Source organism: Mobula hypostoma, chromosome 17 (assembly GCF_963921235.1).
Source record: "Mobula hypostoma chromosome 17, sMobHyp1.1, whole genome shotgun sequence".
Lineage (NCBI taxonomy): Eukaryota > Metazoa > Chordata > Chondrichthyes > Myliobatiformes > Myliobatidae > Mobula > Mobula hypostoma.
This window is the reverse complement of record NC_086113.1, coordinates 5,387,244-5,413,455: the sequence shown is the minus strand read 5'-3', so window position 1 is coordinate 5,413,455 and position 26,212 is coordinate 5,387,244. Positions and strand designations below refer to the sequence as shown.

Genomic DNA, 26,212 nt, shown 5'->3' with positions numbered 1-26,212 from the left:
GGCGTCGACTGGCAACCTTGCTGTTTCTTCTGCATTTTTATCTGTTTTTTTTTATACGAGGTCCACCTTGCTCAACCCAGCACGGATGGAAAGCATGCAAGGAGCCGGCCACTTGCCTTGAAGTCCAGCGTGGATGCCTCCACACCATTGGGTGGCTACCACCCAGAAGATGGCAATGGCAAACCACTTCTGTAGGAAAATTTGCCATGAACAATCAAGGTCACGGAAAGACTATGATCACCCACGTCATACGACACGGCACATAATAATGATGATGAATACCTTTAGAACCTGAATTGTTAATTGTAACGGAGGAAAAATTGTAGGTGGAAACTGTTTTAAGGGTCTTGAGTTTGTATGGTGCTTTTAGAGGAGTTGATAGAATCTCAACAGTAAAAGAAGGCTCATGAAGTGAAATGATGATAGCTAAAACATAGATCTTGGAATGAAGATCTGAATGCAGAAAATGAAGCTAGTATTCCAAGACAGGCAAACTGGAGACTTGAAGCTATTTTTAATTTGAATGGAAATTTATTTTGGCTTCTGAGATGCAAGGGTTGCTGGCTTGGCTCTGCGTCAATGACATCAAACACCTGAAGCCAAGCGTTATTTTCATTTATTAAATTAAAGCTCTCAGTGCTGTGCCAACTTCTCTAACGCCTTCAGAACTGCCAACCTTCAACCTTTTTTAGATTGAAAATGTATAACTTGCTTCAATAACTCCTGCTCTTTGAAAATAAACACATTGCTCTGTGTTTTATTGGGCTTGATTTCCATCTCATACATTCTGTCTCTAAAGACTTAATTCTTATTAAAGTGCCAAGGTTGGCAGCTGAGCACCATTCCCTCTCCTTGGAAGTTAAACAAGTACCAGTCAGTGTGTTGTGATTGATAGAGTATGAAGGAAGAGGTCTGATCATGGTTGGTTTACTTTCTGCACTAAACCACTTGGACAAACTCATACTTTACAAAGTTCATTTTTCCATCTCTCTTTTCAAGTATTCTCATTGCTTTTGCACATTCTAGTAAACCTGCTGAAGTAATGAAGGATTTGGCAGTAAGTATGGGAAAGAGGAAAATCAGAATCAAGTTCAATGTCACTGACCTACACTAAGTGGCCACTTTATTAGGTACACCTGCTCGTTAATGCAAATATCTAATCAGCCAATCATGTGGCAGCAACTCAATGCATAAAAGCATGCAGACATGGTCAAGAGGTTCAGTTGTTTTTCAGACCAAACATCAGAATGGGGAAGAAATGTGATCTAAGTGACTTTGACCATGGAATGATTGTTGGTGCCAGACGGGGTGGTTTGAGTATCTCAGAAACTGCTGATCTGCGGGGATTTTTACACTCAACAGTCTCTAGTGTTTACAGAGAATGGACTGAAAAACAAACAAAAAAAAACAGTGAGCAGTAGTTCTGCGGGTGAAAACACTTTGTTAATGAGAGAGGTCAGAGGAGAATGGGTAGACGGGTTCAAGCTGACAGGAAGGCGACAGTAACTCAAGTAGCCACATGTTACAACGGTGGTGCGTAGAAGAGCATCTTTGAACACAGACCACATCGAACCTTGAAGTGAATGGGCTACAGTAGCAGAAAACAACACCAGCTTCCATCCTGTACTTAGTAAAGTTGTCACTGTGTGTAAATTTTTAGAAGCGGTCTATGTGATGCTGAGGTGGATCTCTCTTCATCCCATATGCTATAGTTGTATTAATCATCATATAAAAAGCTAATTTTATGCAAACTCTGTCTGTTAATTTGAATGTTACCCTGCAAAAGAAAATGCCAAATAGATCATGGTGATAACAAACAGACAAGGAAAAGGGGTGGTCTTTTATCGTGGGTAAAAGGCGAAGCTTGTGTCTTGTGCTGATCAATGGAAGGCTGTGTGCTTTTGATGTGATATTTTAATGAAGACTTTTTAGCTCAACATCTTTATTTCAAATGTCATCTGCTGCGGCAGTGAGCCATTTTGGCCCCAAGGGTTTAGAAGTCATGCAAGTGCTCCAGTTACAGTAGGAAACAAAATGCTTCAAATACTAAAAGTCTCTTGTGATTCATAACAGTGCTGACTCTTTCACTTGTTAGCCTTTGGTGAGAACTGAAGCAAATCGCACTAAGATGTTAAAGCGACTGTTGTGCGAGATAATCCCAGGACATCAGCAGTTTCTGAGATACTCAAACCACCCCGTCTGGCATCAACAATCATTTCATAGTCAAAGTCACTGAGCTCACATTTCTTTCCCATTCTGATGTTAGGTCTGAACAACTGAACCAATTGGTCATGTCTGCATGCTTTCACGGACTGAGTTTTTGCCACATGATACTTGTATTAACAAGCAGGTCTACAAGTCTACCAAATAAAGTGGCCACTCAGTGTACATCTTGAAGAAGGGTTAATTTAAATGAATACTGCCTTGGATTCCATGACACGTTTGCATTCCCACATTGTCGTGTCCCTGACTCTTTATTCTTTCATAGCACTAGACCATAACACCCAGGAGCAGAATTAGGATATTCGGTGCATCAAGTCTGCTTTGCCATTCCATCATGGATGATTTATTATCCCTCTGGACCCCATTCTCCTGCCTTCTCTCCATACCTTTTGACGCCCTGACTAATCAAGAATCTATCAATCTCTGCTTTAAATATATCCAAAGACCTGGTCTCCACAGCCACCTCTGGCAATGTATTCCACAGATTGACCACCCACTGGCTAAAGAAACTCCTCCTCATCTCTGCTTTAAAGGGATGTCATTCTATTCTGGGGCTATGCCCTCTGGTCCTAGACTCTCCCACTAATTAAATGCATTTCTCTCGATCTTAATAATTACTTTTGGGTTCCAAGTAAGTTCTGCTTATTAAAGGATAATAGAAATTTACAGGACAAAAATGGATAATATGGTCCATAGTAGATTTGAAAGACTCAATCTATTTATTCCACTTTCCAATCCTGAACTGACCCCTCCAGTTTCAACATATTAAATACACATTTTACAGATTTGATTAAATATTTCAAGCAGATCCCAACACGTACAAAACTTAACAAGTCAGGCAGCACCCCTCCTTTCTATAAATGTATATCTCAGATAAATATTATGTGGAGATTTGTGACAAATATGATTATATGATATATATGTACAGTATCTGAAATACAACTCATGGAAATGTTTGTTTGATGATGAAATTCAATAAAAAATAAATTACAAAAAAAAGAGTTTAGAGAGAATGGTGCAATAAACTTAAAATATCAAGTGTGCAGGAGTTCTGTGGGTGAAAATGTCTAGCTAATGAGAGAGGTCAGAGGAGAATGGACACACAGGTTTAAGCTGACCAGAAGGAGACAGTACAAAGTTCAAAGCTCAAGGTTCAAAGTAAATTAATTATCGAAGTACATATATGTCACCATATACAACACTAAGATTCATTTTCTTGTGAGTATTCGCCGTAAATACCAGAAACACAATAGAATAATTGAAAGACTGCCCCCAACATGACAGAGTAACAATTAAATGTGCAAAAGATAATAAACTGTGCAAATATAAAAATAAAAATTACATAATAATAAGATTAATAATAATAAATGAGCTTTAAATATTGAGAACATGATATGAGCAGTCCTAGAAAGTAAGTCCATTAGGTTGTGGGAACATTTCAATGATGAAACAAGTGATACTGAGTGAAGTTATCTTCTCTGGTTCAAGAACCTGATGGCTGAGGGGTCATAACTGTTCTTGGACTTGGTGGTGTGAATTCTGAGTCCCCTGTTCCATCTTCCTGATGGCAGCAGTGAGAAGAGAGTATGGCCTGGATGGTGGGATCCTTTATGATGGCTGCTGCTTTCCTACCAGTGTTTCATGTAGACGTGCTCAATGGTGGGGAGGGCTTTACCCATGATGGACTGGGCTGTATCCACTACTTTTTGTAGGATTTTCCATTCAAGGGCATTGGTGTTCCCATAAAAGATCATGATGCATCCAGTCAATATATTCTCCACTACACATCTATAGAAGTTTGTCAAAGTTTTAGATGTCATGCTGAATCTTTGCAAACTTTAAGAATGCAGAGGCACTGCCGTGCTTTTGTCATAATGGCACTTACGTGCTGGATCCTTATCCTCTGAAATGATACTGCCAAGGAATTTATATTTGCTGCAACTCTCCTCCTCTGATCCCCTAATCAGAACTGGCTCATGGACCTCTGGTTTCTTTCTCCTGAATTCTTGCTCCTTAGTCATTGAGAGAGAGGTTGCTGTAGAGGCACAACTCAACTAGACTGTCAGTCTCTCTCTTATATGCAGATTTGTCTCCACCTTTGATTCAGCCAATGACTTTGGTGTCGTCAGCAAATCTATATTTGCATTGGAGCTGTGCTCAGTTTCACAGTCATAAGTATAAAGTGAGTAGAGCAAGGGGCTAAGCACAAAGACTTGTGGTGCCCCTGTGTTGATGGAGAACGTGGAGGAGATGCTGTTGCCAATCTGAATTGGCAGGGGTCTGTAAGTGAAGAAATCAAGGATGCAGTTGCACAGGGAGGTACTGAGGCCAAATTCTTGGAGCTTCTTGTTTAGTTTTGAGGGTTTGATAATCTTGAAAGTTGAGATGTAGTCAATGAAGAGCATCCTAATGTACGTATGCATCTTCACTATCCAGATGTTCCAGGATTGAGTGAAGAGCCAATGAAATAGAATCCGCTGTTGACCTGTTGTAACGGTGGGCAAATTGAAGTGGATTGAAGTCACTTCTCAGGAAGGAGTTGATATGTTTCATCACCGTCATTTCAAAGCACTTCATCATATTACGTCAAATAACCACACAGTGGTGTGCAGAAGAGCATCTCTGAATGCACAGCATGTCAAACCTTCAAGTGGGTGGGCTACAGCAGCAGAAGGCCATAAACATCCACTCAGTAGCCACTATATTAGGTACAGGAGGTACCTAATAAGGTGGCCACCATGTGTAAGGTGACTCTGACAGGAAATGATAAAGTACTGGTGTTGGGAACTGGAGGGGTCAGTGGAGGTGTTGATTAGCTTTACTGCTTGGAGAAAGTAGCAGTTTTTGAGTCTGTTTGTCCTGGCGAGGATGGTACGTAGCCACCTCCCTAATGGGAGTGGGACACAGAGTCCATGAGCAGGGTTACTGATGGAAGTTAACCCTTTCATACGTTGATTTATATTTGTGCTCATGTGTCAGAATCATACTCTCTTGCCACTAGAACAAACAATGTTAGTAGTGATGGGATAATTGGCATAAGGGAAGAATGCTATGAATATTTTCTATACATGCATAGTTACGCCATTTGAAAAGGGAATTTTGCTTTTATAGAGATTTTCAAAGGTTGGAAAGACCCCTTCTTAGCCAGGAGTTAAATATATCCCTTTTTAACAGGATTGGCCACTTCCTGGAAACGGGCATCCATACTAATTTATTCTGGTTCTAAATCAGATCAGTGGAAGAGTCTTCTTTGATGGATCGCCAGCTTTGGTTAAAGTGCTTATTGTTGAAGGATGGGAGCCAGGGCAGTAGCAGGCAGCGAACGGAGAGCAGTGTCAGATTAGCATAATACATGACTATCAGCCATTCATCATCAGGGCTCCAACACCAGATGCTTTTCAGCAGATATTTGGAGTATGATTAAATACCACACAAGCTGCCACTGATGAAGATTATTCCAAATTATTTTAATGCAAGATTCTAGATCCATTGAATTTTGGTGGACATAAATAGTAAGACCGCTTATCACAGTTGATAAGATCCCTCTTCCTGTCCAATATGTTGGAAATATTTAAACACAGTTTTAGATTTACCATGCCTCTCAGTCATCGCCAGTTTTACTGTCTGAATATTTACTTGGGCATATTACTGGGAATTATATTGTATGAATCAAATAGTAAAGTATCGTACTCATGCGTAGTGGCGTAATGGTTCATGCATTGGAGATCGCCAGTCAGGGTTCAATTCCCATCACCCCCTGTAAGGAGTTTGTACATTCTCCCCGTGATCGTGTGCCTTTCCTGTTGGTGCTCCTGCTTGCTTTTGCCTTCTGAAGCACACAGGTTCGAGTTGGTAAGTTGAAGGCATACTATGTTGGTGCCGGAAGTATGGTGACACTTGTGGGCTGCCCCCAGCACATCCTGGGTCTTTGGCACTGCAAAGCAATGGGTTAACAGCTATGCTACTGTGCTGCCCCTGTGGAAAACTCCGGCCTAACTAAAAACAGAATCAGAATCGGAATCAGGTTCAATGTCACCGGCATATGTCACCAAATTTGTTGTTATGCAGCAGCAGTACATCGGAATCAGATTAATTATTACTGACATATGTCATTTAACCGTATACATGTATACCTCCAAAGGAAACAACATTCTTCCCTTTAATTTTTTTTTACAGTTGTGTGGACCAACCCTCGCTCTGAGCAGGAAATTTTTACATGGACTGACAACTGTGTTGCACTTTAATTTCCAAGTTATATTTTCCAGCAGGTATTGACAGAAAAGTAAAGAAATACAATGGAATAAGTGAAAAACTATATATAAACAAAGACTGACAAACAACCAATATGCCAAAGAAAACAAAATTATGCAAATTAAAAATAAATAAATAATACTGAGAACATGAGTTGTAGAGTCCCTGAAAGAGAATCTGTAGGTTGTGGATTTTTGGATCTCCTCCTCCCCCTCCCACTTTCAAATCTCTTACTAGCTCTTCCTTCAGTTAGTCCTGATGAAGGATCTTGGCCTGAAACGTTGAGTGTACCTCTTCCTAGAGATGCTGCCTGGCCTGCTGCGTTTACCAGCAACTTTGATGTGTGTTGTCTGTAGGTTGTGGAATCAGTTCAGAGTTGAGGTGAGTGAAATTATCCATAGTGGTTCAGGAGCCTGATATTTCTAGGATAAGGACTGTCCTGCTAATATTGATTTTTTTCCTAAAAGTCATGACACGAATACTTCAGGTTTAGTACCACTTTTATAACCATTTAAAATATTCTGTACCTGAAGTATTGATTCCTGCTATTTCAGCTAGTATACAGCTGGAATCTGGCCATACATCACCGAGACCTGTTGATCCCACAGATATATGGCTAAGCTGCCTAAGACTTTTGCACAGCACTGTAGTAATTTTATGTATTGCACTGTACTGCGGTCACAAAAAAATTAATGACATATGTGAGTGATGATAAATCTGATTCTGATCTGGATCTCTGTTGTGGACTGAGAGTGGGAAGGGGGCAGGGAGAGGGGAATCATGGTTGGGAAAAGGGGAAGGGAGAGGGCAGGGAGCAGAGCAAATTCTGTAATGATCAATAAATAAATTGCTTGGGATCATCAGACTTTGCCTCATTTCTCAGGGCTGGGTGTATCTGTACCTGTGCCATCCACTCCCCACCCCTGGCACACCTTCTCTGCCACCTGTTCCACACCCCCCACCCCATGGTACTCCACCCTTGCCAATCCTAACATCCTTTGCCCTTGTCAGCTTTACAAACTCACGTTCTGCTCCACGTTGACAAATGCAGTATTGTGCAAAACACTTAAGCACCCTAGCTACATAGAGTGCTCTGTGGTTTAAAGTTTTATGTTCTGTGTACTTTTTGCCCTTTTTTCATTTTGTACTTTTTTTTGTGTGCATTGGGTGTTTGATGTTTTGTTTGAATAGGCTCCACAGTGTTTCTTTGTTTCGTGGCTGTCGGCGGGAAGATGAATCTTGGGGTTGTATACTGCATAAATACTTTGATAAAAAATATACTTTTAGTCTTTCAATCTTTGAATCTTTATATATATGTGCTTGACTTTTTCACAGCACTGTATACATTCAGAAAATTTATATTAGTGATTAAATAACGTTTATTCATGCTAAATTTAGAATTTATTACTGAAGCATGGTATTGCATATTGGCCTGGAGTGGGCAAGGTGCTCATTGTTTTGAGAAATCAAACCTTTTTTTTGCAAATCTTCCCATCCAGTATTATCCCACAACTCATGTTCTCATATTATTTATTAATATTTTATTTGCACAATTTGTCTTTTTTTGCAGATTGGTCATTTGTCAGTCTTTGTTTATGTATGCGTTTTCATAATTTCTATTGTTTTTCTTTGTTTTCTTATAAATGTCTGCAAGAAAATGAATCTCAATCTAGTAAATGGTGACATATTCGTACTTCAAAATTAACTTACTTTGACTTTGACTTAACATCAAGAGTTTCTTGGTTAGTTAAGGCAGGGACTGTTACAGCACAACGTCCCATTTATTTTGTGTTGCTTGGAGTGCGGTTCTCACTTCCTTGCCAGTTTGCCTTGTGCGCTTTGCTGGTATTTGGCTCGAAATCTGACAATCTGCTTTCCTTGATGGAACCCTTATGCTTCAGGCAGAACAGTTTTCCACTTAATGGGATGAGGTAAGGTTTGAATCCTGGACTCATAGGTCAGAGTTCAACATGCAAGACCCATGCCAAATACACCATCTCTTCTATATTTAAGTATGGATTAAACAAAGACTCTATTTAGGACCATGATAACTTATGGCTTACTTGTGGCTGCACAGAGAAAAACAGAACAGCTCTCTATATCCACTTTTACATATTTACTTTTCATTGTTAATTATTTCTTTCAATGATTTCAATATCCATCCTAATGTGAATTTTATTGTTTCCTGTTTCATACACAATGTCACCTTGACAGGCACTCTTTTTGTGAGATATTATCTTTAACAGTATGAGAGGTACAGTGATAGGGTAGAACAATATTTCTGCAGCATAGTTGCAGTTTGGGTGACAGAGTGGAGACACGTCTTTACCAGAGGAGATGCAAGGTGCTCATTCCCTCCACTAGCCTGCAGGTCACCCTAGGGCAAAGCCTTGGCCATGTGTTCTTGGCCCCCCTGATCAGGGTCACGTGAAGCCATGGGAGGAGGTGGTGGATGGTCGTATGAGCAGCTGGTGCTTATCACAAGTCCTGGTTATGCAACCACTGATGCCAGGCAGACCATCTCTGAAGATGGATAGGGGTCACTTGTCTTGTAAAGACACTGTCCAGGAGAAGGCAATGGCAAACCACTTCTGTAGAAAAATTTGCCAAGAATAATCATAGTCATGGAGAGACCACGATCGCCCACGTCATACGACACGGCACATAATGAAAGAATGAGTTGCAGTTAAAACAAAATATTATTGTTGGAATAAAATATCGACAAAAGCTGAGTTTCGGTAAAGAGGTTTATTGCACCACTGATGTGATCCCTATAGAATATCAGCACAACAGTCTTTATAATACAGGTTTAACATTTAACTAAATAGCAATTGATGTACATACATAAATTATTAGATTTATTTATCACATGTACATTGAAACATGTTGAAACACGTGAAATGCGTTGTTTGCATTAACAATCAACACAAGCTAAGGACGTGGTGGGGGCAGCCCGCAAGTTTTGTCACACATTCCGTCGCATAACTAAACGAGACAACAGCAGCAGTACGAGTCCCTTTTCCACCCTCCCACCCACCCATCACCTCACAAACACAGACAGGCCTCCTCCAGGGCACAAGCCCTTGGCTCCGGACTCTTAGCCTCGCAGACATTGGGCCTCGAGCCTCCAGTTCCTGACCTGGACTCCAGGCTCGACCTTTGGGCCTCTACCTCAGGACTTGCTGACTTTGGTCTTTGATCTTCAGGACTCTACCTCAGGACTTGCCAAGTTCTGGATTTTGACCCCAGGACCATCTGATCACTGCTTTGATCTTCAGGACTCCTCCTCAGGACTCGCTGACTTCAGTCTTTGACCCTCGGGCCTCTACCTCAGGACTCGCTGACTTCAGTCTTTGACCCTCGGGCCTCTACCTCAGGACTTACTGACTTCAGTCTTTGACCCTCGGGCCTCTACCTCAGGACTCGCTGACTTCAGTCTTTGACCCTCGGGCCTCTACCTCAGGACTCGCTGACTTCAGTCTTTGACCCTCGGGCCTCTACCTCAGGACTCGCTGACTTCAGTCTTTGACCCTCGGGCCTCTACCTCAGGACTTACTGACTTCAGTCTTTGATCATCAGAACTCTACCTCAAGACTCGCTGACTTTGGTCTTTGACCTTTGGGCCTTCACCTTCAGACTTGCCAAGTTCCAGATTTTGACCCCACGACCTGCTGATCACTGGTTTGACCTTTGGGCTCAGCTTCTGGACTGACACAGTCCTTTGCCCCAGTGACCTGAGGGCTCACTAGCCTTCATGACCTCTGTCAATTTGAGCCTCGGCACTCACCAACATGGGGATCGCTGGTCTCCCCAGCACCTGTCAACCTGACCTCTGGAATCACTGACTTTCTACCATCAGTCCATATGAAGTACTTCAGCTCAGATTCTGAACACTGGCTCTTGTCTCTCACTCTTCATTCTCCATCATCCCTCTCCCTAAACCCTAACCTGTCCCTTAATTCCACTTGAAACTTGGATTAGTTTTTAAATTCATAAATACGCTGCTCAGAAATCAGCTGCTTATTTAAATTTATTTCACTTTCTGTAATGATAAAACTTGCTGTTAGTACTTTTCATTGTTCAAACAGTTAAAAGTATCAAAAATGATAAACTCATTAACTAGGATAGCATTTGTTATCAAGCGTTGAGTTTGCTCCACCAATTCCAGTCTACAAATGTTGACTATTTTTTGCATAAAATTTTAATTGATAATAAAGCTGTTACTGCTGATAACATTGGAGTCTGAACTGACTATTGAAGTTTTCTAACAATATGTATTTACAGGAATTATCCCCTCTGTTAGGAGTCCGTGACTGTGTGTGTTTCCTCCAGGTGCTCTGGTTTCTTCCCACATTCTCGATCATGACTCCAATTGCCTAATGCCTCACAATCTAGGGATGATGGATGTGAATGAATGAGACGCCTTTAAACAGACCACCAGAGACACAAGAGATTCTGCAGAGGCCTGAAGTGCTGGAGGAACTCAGCAGATAAGGCCCCCTGTTGGTTGTGGTAGACCATGGATGTTGCATGCCAGCTCTGTCTGCGATATGTAAGCAAGGACGGTGTGAAATGGAGAGAAAGCTGTTGCCCATGTAGCAAGCTCCCCCTCTCCGCGCAGCTGATGAATCCAAAGACCAATACAGGAGCAGCAGAGATCGATCCAGTTTGGTACCATGGCATCGCAGGAGTTGCCAGTCAGTGTTTGAACTCAACGTTGGACTGCCTCAGAGACTCCAGCTCTGGATTTTCCCTCAGGGTTTACTCCAGAAGCCTTCTCCATGGCTGGGTATAGCGGCAAGGCAGTGGTGGTTTGAGATCAGCGTTTTCCTTCTCCCAGCTGATCTGCCAACCACAGCTGCTGAGCCCCATCTGCCCGAAGCGACTAGTTTTAATGTGCGAATACCTGCCCTTGCTCCTCTCCTGTCAGTAGAAGCAGTTTCACCGGGTTTAGTAGCTAAGCTACACAGGAGCTCGATTTGGTCGTGAGAAGCGATTTGAGCTGCATGCAAATGGGAGCATTTAATAGGTAGTGGGACCTTATCCCCACTACCAGGAAACATCAATGGAGGTGAAAAAAGAGTCAATGTTTCAGGCCAAGACCCTTCAGCGGGACTAGAAAGGAAGGGGGAAGAAGCCAGAAACCATCCGAGACAAAGTTAAGCTATTAAAGTAATGAAGTGGGACTCCTGCCATTAAATAGCTGGTGTGATTTGACCAATTTGATGGTCGATGATTCACTTGGCCTTGTTTATGTGGCAGCTTTTTTGGCATGCAAACTCTCTTCTGCAAGTACTAATTAATTTGAGTAAATATTAGTTTATCTTTTATATTTTATGGGCAATTTTGCTTAAAAAGACGGTGGGCAAGCCTCCGTGATAGAGCTGTCTGAATCTACAACCTTCTGCAGCTTCTTTCGAACCTGTGCCTTGGAGCCTCCATAACAGGCTGCGATGCAATCACAGACAAATAAAGTATAGAGGTTAGCTTTATTTGTCACATGTATATTAACACATCGAAACGTGCAGTGCAATGCGTCATTTTGCTTCAATGACCAACAGAGTGCATGGACATGCTGGGGGCAGCGTGTATGCCTTCCTCGTGACTGTGTGAGTTCCCTCTGGGTATTCCGTTTTCCTCCCACGTTCCAAATATGAATAGTTAGGGTTAGTAAGCTGTGGCATGATAGACAGATGGACAGATTACACTCCTCTGTTTAATGTCACTTTATGGACATAAAATTAATCTATGTATGTAAGCTATCTTACATATTGGTAAACACAAGAAATTCTGCAGATGCTGAAAACACAGAGCAAGACACAAAAAAAGTGCTGGAGGAACTCAGTAGGCCAGGCAGCATCTGTGGCAATGAGAAAACAGTTGACAGTTTCGGGCTGAGGTCATTCTTCAGGACGAGGAAGGAAGGGTGAAGAAGCCGGAATAAAAAGTTGGGAGGAGGGGGAGGAGGAAACCGAGAAGGTGACGGGTGAAACCAGATGAGTGGGAAAGGTAACTAGCTGGAGAGGAAGGAATCTGATAGGAGAGGAGAGTGGACCATGGGAGAAAGGGAAGGAGGAGGGGATCCAGGGGTAGGTGAAAGGTCGATCAGAAGAGGTAAGATATTTATTGTGTTTTTCCAATTATTATTGTTTTTTTTTTGTGCTGCATCAGAACCAGAGTAACAATTATTTTGTTCTTCTCTACACTTATGACATTAAACAACCTGGCAGTCCTGGTGTGGGTGCTATGTTACGATTTGCCCCACTGTGTGATGATCTAAGGCTGAGACTATGGGCCTGCTCTGGCTACACTGAGCTTAGTGTCTATGGACTCACTTTCATTCTGAATGCCATTCCTTGCTTTTATCGTTTGCATGATTTGATTTGTTTTTTTTTTCTTTCTCTACGCATCATTTTTAATGGTCTTATTTTTAATTGGGTTCTTTTGGGTTTCTTGTTTTGTGGCTGCCTGCAAGTAGTCGAATCTCAAGGTTATATAATTTATACAAACTTTGATGATAAATGTACTTTGAATTTTGAACTTTAAACCTGGTAATTCTCTGTCCATTTTGACCCTCCTCATTATCAGTTCTTCTCTATCATCCTCAGCCCCCTATATCACCAAAACATGCACTGGATATGTAAATAACGATGCTAATAATATCCAGGCAATATGAATGCTGTTAGTAAAATATCACCATTTCAAGTTAGCTTGAATGAATAAAGACAATGACTCCCTTGTTCCCGCTGCTTCCTTCCGCAGCCTAATACAGCACTGGGGTGACATGCAGCATTCAAAATGATATCCCAAAATGGGCCCTCAAAGTTCAAAGTTTAAACCGAATTTATCATCAAAATACATAGATGTCAGTGTATACAACCCTGAGATTCATTTTCTTGTGGTAATACTCAATAAATCCGTAATAAAATAATAACTATAACAGAATCAATGAAAGACCACACTAACTTGGACATTCAATCAATGTGCAAAAGACAATGAACTATGCAAATACAAAAAGAAAGAAATAATAATAATGAACAATAAATATCAAGAACATGACAGAAAAGTCCTTGAAAGTGAGTTCACAGGTTGTGAACAGTTCAGTGATGGGGTGAGTGAAGTTAACTCCTTTGGTTCAAGAACCCGATGGCTTAGAGATAAGAAATGTCCCTGAATCTGGTGTAGTGAGCGCAAAGCTCCTGTACCCTCTTCCTGATGGCAGCACTGAGAAGAGAGCAAGTCCTGGGTGGTGGGGGTCTCTGATGATGGGAGCTGCTTTCCTGTGACAACGCTTTGTACAGATGCTCTCAATGGTGGGGAGGGCTTTACCTGTGATGGACTGGGGTGTATCCACTACTTTTTGTAGGATTTTCTGTTCAAGGGTAATAGTGTTTCCAGACCCAGCTGTGATACAGCCAGTCAATATGCTCTCCACCACACTTCAATAGAAGTTTGTCAAAGACTTGGATGTCAGGCAGAATCTTTGCAAACACCTAATGAAGTAGAGGCACTGCCTTGCTTTCTTCATAAACACACTTACACACTGGGGTCAGGACAGGTCCTCCAAATGACTTGCTTACCACATTGCAACTAGTTCACCCTCACCCTTACCCAAACTCTGGTGACCCTACGCTCAAGACTGCGTGGTTGAGCACAGCCCAGACACCATCGCTAAATCTGCCGATGACACCCTTACTGTTGGGAGAATCTCAGTAAGCGATGAGGAGGTGTACAGGAGTGAGGTAGATCAGCTGATTGAGTGGTGTCACAATAACAACTCTGTACACAACATCGGCAAGACCAGTGAATTGTTTGAGGCGAATCATTTGTGGACTTCAGGAAAGGAACGTTGGGAGAACACACCAGTCCTCCTTAAGGAGCCAGCAGTGCAGCGTTTCAAGTTTTTGAGAATCAACATCTCTGAGGATCTATCCTGGGCCTAACGTATTGATGCGACCACGAAGGAGGCATGCGTGAAGCTCTGCTTTGTCGGGAGCTTGAGGAGATTTGGTATGTCGCCATAGATTCTAGCAAATTTCTGTTGATGTACCATAAAGAAAGTAGCATCCAACAGTCAAGAACCTGTTCTCATTACTACCATCCCCTAATGACCCTCTGTAATGTGAAGAAATCCTTACTGCTCTGCCTTCGCAACTTACAACTGACTCCACAAACACACACTCAGTGGCTGCTTTATTAGGTACACCTGCTCATTATTGCAAATAGCTAATCAGCCAATCAATGCATGAAAGCATGCAGACGTGGTCAAGAGGGTCAGTTGTTATTCAGTCCAAATATCAGAATGGGGAAGAAATGTAATCTAAGTGACTTTGACCGTGCAACGGTTGTTGGTGCCAGACAGGGTGGTTTGAGTATCTCAGAAGCTGCTGATCTCCTGGGATTTACACACATAACAGTTGCAAGAGTTAATGGAGAATGGTGTGGAAAAACAAAAAAAACAAACAAGTGAGTGGCTGTTCTGTGGGCAACAATACCTTGTTAATGAGAGAGGTCAGAGGAGAATGGCCAGACTAGTTCATGCTGACAGAAAGGTGACAGTAACTCAAATAACCACGTGTTACCACAGTGGTGTGCAGAAGAGCATCTCTGAACACACAACAAATCAAACCTTGATGTGGATGGGCGACAGCAGTTGAAAATCATGAACAGACACACAGTGGCCACTTTATTATGTACAGGATGTATCTAATCAAGTGGCCACTGAGTGTATTAATTAGGAAATGTTTTATAGCTATATGTCCTCCTCTGGCTCAATATCACAACATGCAGCATTTAAGAGATTTATTAAAAATCAGATGCATGGTTATTGTACGATCACAAGCATGTAGAGCTGTGAAATACACACTCGAAGGATTATGTAATTTCTCATAATAGCTTACAGTATAACGACTTTATAAATATTTAATGGAACCTTCATTACATTTCAAATAAAATATTAATAGGGCACATGTAAAATATTTATGACATAACAATATCAAGCAGTTAGTGAAACTGGATGACAAACTAAATAAATAAGTAAACAGAAACATACAAAATAAGTTAAAAATTAAGTCAATAAATTAGAATCCCGTGTACTAATCTTGCGACTTATCAAACATCTTACATTGACATATATTATGTTTAAAAGTTTGACTCCCTCACAGTGCAATAACTTTGTTTTGTGTTATTTTATTGAGATGCAGCATGGAATAGGCTCTTCTGGCCCTTTCAGCTGCACCACACAGCAAACTGATTTAACACTAGCCTGATCAGGAACAATTTATAATGACCAATTAACCTGCCAACCAATAGGTATTTAGACTGTAGGAGGAAACTGGAGCACTTGGAGGAAACCCACACGGTCATGGGAAGAATGTACAGACTCCTTACAGGCAGCGGAGCGAACTCAACCTGTGTCTCTTGAACTGCTAAGTGTTGTGCTAGCCACTCTGCTATCACACTGTTTTACTGAAGTGGTTTAATTATTTTCTATTTTCAACAAAGTTTCTCTTTAATAGACCACTTTATTTGAATCTACCTCTTTTCCTTCCATCCAGACCTTTGATGGTTATAATTTCATAGGTGGGTTTTACATGTCTTACAGGTTAAGTGAGCTCGGGCTTTTCTCTTTGGAGCGTAGATCAAGTGGACAGTCAGAGACTTTTTCCCAGGGTGGAAATGGCTAACGCCACACTAATAATTTTAAGATATTTGGATGAAAGTTTAAGGGGATATGTTTGAGGTAGGATTTTACAGAGAGAGAGACAGTTGAGTGTGTGGAACGCTGTGCCAGGGTGGTGGTAGAGGCAAATACATTGGGTACATTTAAGAAACTCTTACATAGGTTCATGGATGGTAGAAAAATGGAGGGCTACGTAGGAGGGAAGGGTTAAGTTGATCTTAGAGTAGGTTAAAAGATCAGCACAACGTCATGGGATGAAGGGTTTGTAATGCGCTCTGTTCTATTTTCTTTATTTTTTTTTACCATTGTTGACAGAAGTAATAGACACTCCATACAAGTTGAAATTATTTTAGAAGCACTAATTTTGTAATAGTTTTTTATAATCAACGTTGTTACAAATAGTCAAACATCAAAACAGAACGGGGAGAAAAAGAATCTGTAAACACTGATCACTCTTTACTGTGCCATCACAATTCCAAAATCAGCATTCTGGAACAGAGATTCAGAATCAGGTTTGATATCACCAGCATATGTTGTGAAACGTGTTGTTATACAGCAGCAGTACAGTGCTGGCTGATGGGGGGGGTCCTTAATAACGGATGCCGCCTTTTTGAAGCATTGCTCCTTGAAGATGTCCTGGATTCTGGGGAGGTTGGTGCCCATGATGGGACTGACTGAGTTTACAACATTACAACACAGTACAGGCCCTTTGGCCCATGCTGTTATGCCGACCTTCTAAACTACTCTAAGATCAATCTAACCCTTCCTCCCACACAGCTCTCGATTTCTCTGTCATCCACTTGCCAATCTAAGAGTGCCTTCAATGTCTCTTATGCTGAATGCTTTTTATATTTAGGCAGATAAAGTCATATAACTGCGAGATATTTCCTAAGTAATACATTCAAGAACTACAAAGATTTAAGAATAAACACGAGAAAGTCTGCAGATGCTGGAAATCCAGAGCAACACACACAAAATGCTGGAGGAACTCAGAAGGTCAGGAAGCATCTATGGAAATTAATAAACAGTCAGCATTTCGGGCCAAGACACTTCTTTAGGACTGGAAAGGAAGAAGGATGATGCCAGAATAAAAAGGTGGGGCAAGGGGAAGGAGGATAGCTAGAAGGTGATAGGTGGAAAATGTAAAGGGCTGGAGAAGAAGAAATCAGATAGGAGAGGAGAGATTTAAGAATGGAACCTGCCCACAGGAGTTTCCAGGTTTTCTGTTTCCTACACTGCGCCAAGTAATGTTCACTCATCAACATGACCATGCAGATTTTCTCCATGTGCTTTGGTTTCCTCCCACATTCCAAAAAAGACATATGAATTAGGGTTATTCAGTTGTGGGCATACTATTTTGGCGCTGGAAGCGTGGCAACACTTCCTGGATGCCCAAAGCACATCCCCGGAGTGTGTTGGTCGTTGATGCAAACGGCACATTTCACTGTATATTACGATGTTCTGATATACATGCAACAAATAAAGCCAATCTTTAGTACTTCTCCCTTCACTAACCTATCTGTTTTCCAATTACGATTTTTAATTCTTAGTTCCATATGCTCCGTGACCTCACTATTCCTTGTTTTTCTAACCTTCACTCACTCAATGACCTCTTTTCCTGCAAATTTTCATTCCATTGGATTTATCTCCCTCTGCATTCAATACTGGTAGTAATACATTTCACAAATTTCGTCCACCTTTTCACAATTCTTACTTCAAACTAATTTGCATCCCTACGAGTGGCTATTCTCTGCTTTCCATAGGGATCTCTCCCTCCGTGATTCCCTTTTCCATTTGTCTCTTCCCACTAATCCTCCTCCCGGCACTTGTCCCTGCAAGAGACCTGAGTGCTACACCTGCCCATTCACCTCCATTCCGGGTCCCAAACAGCCGTTCCAGGTGAGAGAACACTTCAAATCATCTATGATATCCCATGCTCCCAATGCAGTCTCCTGTACTCTCGTGAGACCCATTAAAAACTGGGGGGCCGCTTCTTCGAGCAGCTCTGCTCCATCTGCCGAAAGCGGAACTTCCCGGTGGCCAAACATTTTAATTCCAATTCCCATTCTTGTTCTGATATGTTAGTCCACGGCCTCCTCTTGTGCCAAGATGAGGCCACTCTCAGGATGGAATGAATATTAATTTCACCTTTTTACCCTCCCCTCTTCTTTTATTCCCCGCTCTAGCCTCTTACCTCTTCTCAGCTGCCTATCACCTCCCCTTGGGTCCCCTCCTCGTTCCCTTTCTCCCATGGTCCACTCTCCTCTCCTGTCAGATTCCTTTCTCCCATGGTCCACTCTCCTCTCCTATCAGATTCCTTTCTCTCCAGCTGTTCTGTACCTTTCCCACCAACGTGGCTTTGCCTGTCACCTTCTAGCTATCATCCTTCCTCCCCCACCACCTTTTTATTCTGCCGTCTTTCCCCTTCGTTTCCGACCCAGAAGAAGGGCCTTGGCCTGAAACATCAACCGTTTATTCACTTTGAGACGCTGCCTGATCTGCTGAGTTTCTCCAGCATTTGGTGGGTGTTGCTTTGGATTTCCAGCATCTGCAGAATCTCTTGTGTTTATAATTTGGATCTCTGCCTTATTAAGGACTCTTTTTAAAATTTAGCTCCCTTAGATCAACTTTAAGCTAACACCTTACTTAGCTTTCAAGATAAAGAAAGGTAAAGTCTAGCTTTATTTGTCACATGTGCATTGAATTATACAGCAAAATGCGTTGTTCTGCATCAAATCAAATCATTAAGGATGTGCCAGGAGAGCCCATAAGTGTCACCATGTTACCAGCACCAACATAGCATGTCCACAGCTTACTAACCCTAACCCGTATGGGAGGAAACCAGAGCACCCAGTGAAAACCCACACCGTCACAGGGAGATCGAGCAAACTCCTTACAGGCTGCGGAGGAAACTGAAGTTTAATGAGTGATCACTGGCACTGTAACAGCGTTATGCTACCATGTCGCCATGTTTCACAAGCCTCCATAAAGTTTTACTGAGTTATATTATTGCTATTTTTAATATTTCAGTTTCCAATCTTATTACAGTATTTATTTTCCTTATTGTTTTACTGATGGCATGATATATCAAATGGGAGAACGATATAGGATTTCTAGTTTCAAAGCCACGTTCTATTATGACAATACTTTGGTGGAGAAGGTACATGCGATCGTCATCAAAAGCTGCTGTGCACAGTCTTCACAACATGGCGTGAAATAGCAGCACCCTCTCTGGGAAACAAAATGTCCGCTTCCCTCTGAGCCTCTGAAGCAACAAAGATATTCCAGAAGTCGATATAACATGACAAAGGACCAGAATCAGGCTGTTCAGCCCATCAACTCTGCTGTCCCATTCCATCATGGCTGATTATTATCCCTTTCTACCTCATTCTCCTGCGTTCTCCCCAAAACCGTTGATGCCCTATCAACTGCCACTTTAATTATACCCAATGACTTGGCCTCCGCAGCTAGCTGTGGCAATGAATTCCACAGGCTCACCATCTTCTGGCTAAAGAAATTCCTCCTCACCTCTGTTCTGAAGGATGTCCCTTTATTCTGATGCTGTGCCCTCTGTCCTAGTCTCTCCCAGTAATGGAAACATCCTCTCCGTTCCCACCCTATGTAGGCCTTTCAATATCGCATAGGTTTCAATTAAATCTCCCTCATCATATTTTGAGCCAACAAGGTGACTCATAGAGGCAAACTGGACTTATTGTTCTGAAATTCTGAACATTAGAAAGTGAACTTACACTCTTTAGACATTCCCACTTCGAAACATTTCTGTAATCGGCAGTATTGGCAGCGATTTCTTGTGACTTTGTTGATAACACAGTTCTTCTCTCTGTGACAGGTATAAACCATGTGTTTCTGGATGCTTCTTCGGAAGAAACCCTAAAAGAGTCAAAAAGGAAATGAAAGAGTTGTCTCCCAGAATTGATGTTTTCAATGCAGACTAGAATGAACAGAAGTCATAGTTTAAAACCGTAATGATCGGATTGAAAAATAATCCATTTTCATCTCAATTAATACATTAACATAAAGGTCACTTTCAAGGATCCTACAACTCAAGTATTCTGTACTACGTACAGTATGCATGTAACACACACACAAAATACTGCAGGAACCCAGCAGGTCAGGCAGCCTCTATGGAAATGAAGAAACAGTCGACGTTTCAGGCCGAGACCCTTCTTCAGGGCAGCAAAGGAACGGGGAAGACGCCAGAATGAATGTATGTATTTATTTATCTATTTCTTTGCTTGTTATATGTTTGTATTGGCACAGTATTGTGGGGTTGGAACTGGACTCTCTCACGGTGGTGTCTGAAAAGAGGATGCTGTCTAAGTTGCATGACATCTTGGACAATGTCTCCCATCCACTACATAATGTACTGGGTGGGCACAGGAGTACATTCAGCCAGAGACTCATTCCACCGAGATGCAGCACAGAGTGTCATAGGAAGTCATTCCTGCCTGTGGCCATCAAACTTTACAACTCCTCCCTTGGAGGGTCAGACACCCTGAGCCAATAGGCTGGTCCTGGATTTATTTCATAATTTACTGGCATAATTTACATATTACTATTTAACTATTTATGGTTCTATTACTATTTATTATTTATGGTGCAACTGTAACGAAAACCAACTTCCCCTGGGATCAATAAAGTATGACCATGACTATGACTAGTATGTCTTCTTTGCACATTGTTTGACTGCCAGTTTTATGTGTAGTTTTTCATTGATTCTATTGTGCTTTTTGTTCTACTGTGAACCCCAAATCTCAGGGTAGAATAGGTTAACATTTACACACTTAGATAATAAATTTACTTTGAAATTTGAATACCTTGGCATAATTTGGATATTAGAAAAAAGAAAGAAGTGGATAGACTTCAGAATCTGATTACCTGGAGCTGTCGATATGGAGGGGAATATGGAGAGAACATCAATAGACAGGTACACACATCAGAATCAGGCTTAATATCACTGACATATTGTGAAAACTGTTGTTTTGCAGCAGCAATACAGTGTAATACTTAAATAAAATACTATAAGTTAAAATAAGAAAAGTTAAGAAAATATTTAGTGCAAAAAGAGCAAAATATTGAAGTAGCATTCATTGTCCATTCAGAAATTTGATGGCAGAGGGGAAGAAACTATTCCTAAAGCATTGAGTGTGTGTCTTCAGGCTTCTGTATCCCCTCCCTGATGGTAGCAATGAGAAGAGGGCATGTCCTGGGTGTTTGGGGTACTTAATGATGAATGCTGGGATGCCTCAGCGAGACAGCATCCCTCATTAAGGACCCTCTCCAGCCTAATTCTCATTACCACTATCCTGGAGGAGATACAGGAGTTTGAAGACCCACACTCAATGTTTTAGGAACAGCCTTTTCGCCTCTGATTTCGGTTTTCTGAACGGATCATGGGCCCGTGAACCCAACCTCACTTTTTGCTCTCTAAAGGTTCGAAAGTTCATTTTAATCAAAGTATGCATGGACAATACAACTCTGATGTTTGTCTTCTCCAGATAGCCATGAAATATAGAAAGACCATACATCTAACCCCCCCCACGAAAAAGAAACAACACTCGCAGACACCAAAATCCCCCACCCCTTCCCTGCAGAAAGAAAACGGCAACAATAACAACAAATATCCACCCCCTCACTTGCAGAGAAAAAGACAGCGACAATAGCAATACATCTCCTCCCTCTCCCTGCAGAAAAAAGCAACGATAACAATCCCCAACCCCCTCACTTGCAAAAGGAACAGTGATAGTAACATCAAAAAGCCATAATCCACCCCCCCCAACTCACCCACAAAGAATCAACAGATCACCCACCCACCAATCGGCCACAAGAAAGAAAATACCAAAAACTGGAAGGAGACCGTATAAAGTATAGTCCGATCACATAAATCTCAGAGCATTGAACAGTTCTTCCGCAACTCCTCGGTGGCCTTTGTTGGGAGAGATCGCTGACCGTCTGGCCTGTGTCAGGAGAGATCGATGACCCCCTCTGCATTCACTTCAATGGCCTCTGTAGGGAGTGATTGCTCACCAGGTCTGAACGCTATCGACCCAGTGGCCTCTGTAGGGAGCAATCGCTCACCAGCTCTGAACGCTGTCGACCCAGTGACCTCCATAGGGAGTGATCGCTGACCGCCTCTGTATTCACCTCGATGCTTCAATCTTCCTCACCCTTTGCGATGGAATTATCCATGACCCTGTGTCTCGGGTTTTTTCACGAGTCCTTTTCGGGTTCTCGTCTCTGATCTCCATGAGGTAGCTCCCTGGACACAGCAGAAGGCTAGATCAATCGATCGAATTCCAAACTGCACAACACAGGCTCGAACAGTTTCCATAACACAAACAAGCAGAAGGCATAGAGAAAGTGAAATAATTTCAGCGATGTCACCCGAGGAATCGTTGCTCGCTGGCGCCATCTTGACCAGAAGCACTTTTTGCACTAATTACTTATTTATATTTCTGATTGTCCAGGAAGACCCTAGTTCATTACGCTTGTTCGTACTACTGGACCAGGGCTTCTGAGGTCGAAAGAGTGGAACTGCCCCACTGTAATGGTTCTTTCACTTTACAAATTTTCCTATGCAGGTTTCCTGTCACGGTTGGATATAATGGAGAACCACCACAAATTTCTGATTGTAACTTACAGCAGTTTTTTAAGTCTTGCTCCATACTGCTGCTGCAAAACAACAAATTTCACTACATATGTCAGCGATAATAAAACCTGATTCAGAAGTGAAAACAGAATGTGAGAAATATCAGTGGAGAATTAATCAGACGTAATTTGTCAGGTCAATGAGAAGATGGCTTTGAGAAAGAGAAATTGTATTTGTCTTTGGTAGCCTTCAGGGCTGCCTTTATCGACCAGCTACGCTGTTCCCTCTAAGCTGCACGGTCGTGTGGCCACGCAGTAACTGAAATGTTCCTGTGCACATAGCCCTTGTCACTGCACAGCTGAAATAAAGACAGACGAGAAAACTTTAGGTTGAACAAGTTAGGTCTTTATTCTTTGGAGCGTAGAAGGTTGAGAAGGGACTTGATCGAGATGTTTAAAATTATGAGGGGGATTGATAGAGTTGACATGGATAGGCTTTTTCCATTGAGAGTGGGGGAGATTCAAACAAGAGGACATGAGTTGAGAGTTAAAGGGCAAAAGTTTAGGGGTAACATGAGGGGGAACTTCTTTACTCAGAGAGTGGTGGCTGTGTGGAACGAGCTTCCAGCAAAAGTGGTTGAGGCAGGTTCGATGTTGTCGTTTAAAGTTAAATTGGATAGATATATGGACAGGAAAGGAATGGAGGGTTATGGAGCGAGTGCAGGTTGGTGGGACTAGGTGAGCGTAGGAGTTCAGCATGGACTAGAAGGGCCGAGATGGCCTGTTTCCGTGCTGTAATTGTTATATGGTTATATGGTTTATGAAACATGAAAGATTTGCACTGTATTTCATTATACTATTCGATTAATAAATAAAATCAAAGGTATATAATTTTTCCATTTTCCTTCTAAATATTCATAGCATGCATATTCCAAACAAAAACATTTAAAATGCCACTCATTTTTCAAGCTGTGTAAAAATTTCCTGCTCAGGGCAATGGTTGGTCTGCACAACTGTAAAATAAATGAGAGGGAACGTTGAAGTTGTAAGAATGTTCCTAGCAATACAATTTAATTGTAGTCTGAATGGCATGTGAGAGCAATTCAGCTTTAAGTTTCTTTGGACAAGGGGCAGTCTTTCAAAATTAAACCTTTTCCCTTTTGTATTATATCAGGAAATCAAGTGAAATGATATTTAATAATATATTTTCACCTTCCCCCTTCCCTCTTCTTCTATTCCCCACTCTGGCCTCTTCCCACTCCTCCTCATTTGCCTATGACTTCCCCTGCCCTGTCTCCCATGGTCCACTCTCCTCTCCAATCAGATTCCTCCCTCTCCAGCCCTTTATCTTTCCTACCCACCTGGCTTCACCTTTCACCTTCTAGCTATCCCCCTTCCTTTCCTCCCACCTTTTCATTCTGGCATATTCCCCCTTGCTTTCCAGTCGAGAAGAAGGATCTCAGCCCAAAACATTGACTCTTTATTCATTTCCATAGCTGCTGCCTGATCTGATGAGTTCCTTCAGCATTTTGTCTGTGTTGATCCAAATGATATATAATGTTGTTCAACACACACAAAATGCTGGAGGAACTCAAGGTCAGGCAGCAGCTATGGGAGGTGAATAATAGTCAACATTTCAGGTCAAGACCATTCATCAAGAAGCCAACATTTGAAAGCATTTTTTTGTAGCATCAAGCCCAATTTCTGTCTCTGACGGTTTAATCATACCCAGATGAGATAACATTTTTCATATCTTCTCAGTGTTAAATTCTCAAATGACAAAGAAAGTTGTTTGCAATCCTGATGAAGGATCTCAGCCCGGCACGTTGACTGTTTATTCCTCTCCGTTAGATCCTGCCTGATCCTTGCTGAGTTCCTCTGGCATTTCATGACTGTTGCTCAAGATCTTCAGCATCTGCAGAATTTCTTGTGCCCATATTTAATTTTGTTCCCTCGGAGTTAAATTCTAATCGCGCTGAACTTGACAGCGTTCCTATGGCCAGTAGATTCATCACATACCAACCATACCAAACATTGCTGGTGAGTACAAACACAAGTAGTGGATTCCTTAAAAATTCCTTAGTAAAGCTGCTTTACTTATGAAGAAAAGTATCTCTTCCTCCTTCCTTTTCAGTCGTTATGAATGGTCTTGGCCCAATATGTTGACTGTATATTCAAAGTTCACAGTAAATTTATTATCTAAGCACATGTATGTCACCTTATACAACAGTGATATTTGTTTTCTTACGGGCATTTATAGTAAATCCAAGAAACACAATGCAAAAAAACCCACACCAAATTGGGTAGACAAACTGTGCAAATTCAAAAGAAAATAAACAAACAAGCAGGTAAATAAATAAGCAAGCAAGCAATAAATATTGAGAACGTAAGATGAAGAGCCCTTGAAAGTAAGTCCATAGGTTGTGGGAACATTCCAGAGATGGGGTGAGTGAAGTTGAGTGAAGTTATCCCTTCTGGTTCAAGAGCCTGATGTCTGAGGGGTCATAACTGTTTGTGAACCTGGGGGTGTGAGACCAGAGGCTCCTGTACTATCAGCCTGATGGACGCCGTGACAAGAGAGCATGGCCTGGATGGTAGGGGCCCTTGAAAATGGATGCTACTTTCCTGTGGCATAGCTCCATGTAGATGGGGAGGGGTTTACCTGTGATAGAATGGGTCGTGTTCACTACTTTTTGTAGCATTTTCCACACCAGGATGTGATGCAACCAGTCAATTTACTCTACACCACACATCTATATAAGTTTGTCAAAGTTTTCGATGTTATTCCAAATCTTTGCAAACTTTTTAAGTAAGTAGAGGCACTGCCGTGCTTTCTTCATAATGGCATTTACTTGTTGGACACGACAGAATCTCTGAAGTGATAACACTGAGGAATTTAAAGTTGCTGACCCTAATTCACCTCTGATCCCCCAATGAGGGCTGGAGGACGAACAGTTATTACCCCTCAGACAATGGAGGACCTCCAGTTTCCTCCTCCTGAAATCACTAGCTCCTTGGTCTTGCTGTCACTGCTGTTGTGGCACCACTCAGTTAGGTTCTCAATCTCCCTCCCATATGCTGATTTTCCTGAGGAGACTGAGGTTCTTTAACATCTGCCGGACGATGTTGAGGATGTTCTACGAGTCTGTGGTGGCCAGTGCGATCATGTTTGCTGTTGTGTGCTGGGGCAGCAGGTTGAGGGTGGCAGACACCAACAGAATCAACAAACTCATTCGTAAGGCCAGTGATGTTGTGGGGATGGAACTGGACTCTCTGACGGTGGTGTCTGAAAAGAGGATGCTGTCCAAGTTGCATGCCATCTTGGACAATGTCTCCCATCCACTACATAATGTACTGGTTGGGCACAGGAGTACATTCAGCCAGAGACTCATTCCACCGAGATGCAATACAGAGCGTCATAGGAAGTCACTCCTGCCTGTGGCCATC

At 41.9% G+C, this 26,212-nt stretch overlaps 1 protein-coding gene across 5 annotated transcripts in view; it reads right to left on the bottom strand.

Annotated features, from left to right (window-relative positions):
• LOC134357802 (retinoic acid receptor beta-like) overlaps positions 1-26,212 on the bottom strand; it is a 499,706-nt gene that overhangs the window by 99,219 nt on the left and 374,275 nt on the right. For all 5 annotated transcript variants that reach the window (XM_063069461.1, XM_063069465.1, XM_063069463.1 and 2 more), the window contains one exon: positions 19,906-20,047. In XM_063069461.1, the coding sequence (XP_062925531.1) occupies positions 19,906-20,047 (142 nt within the window). The remainder of the gene's footprint in view (positions 1-19,905; positions 20,048-26,212) is intronic.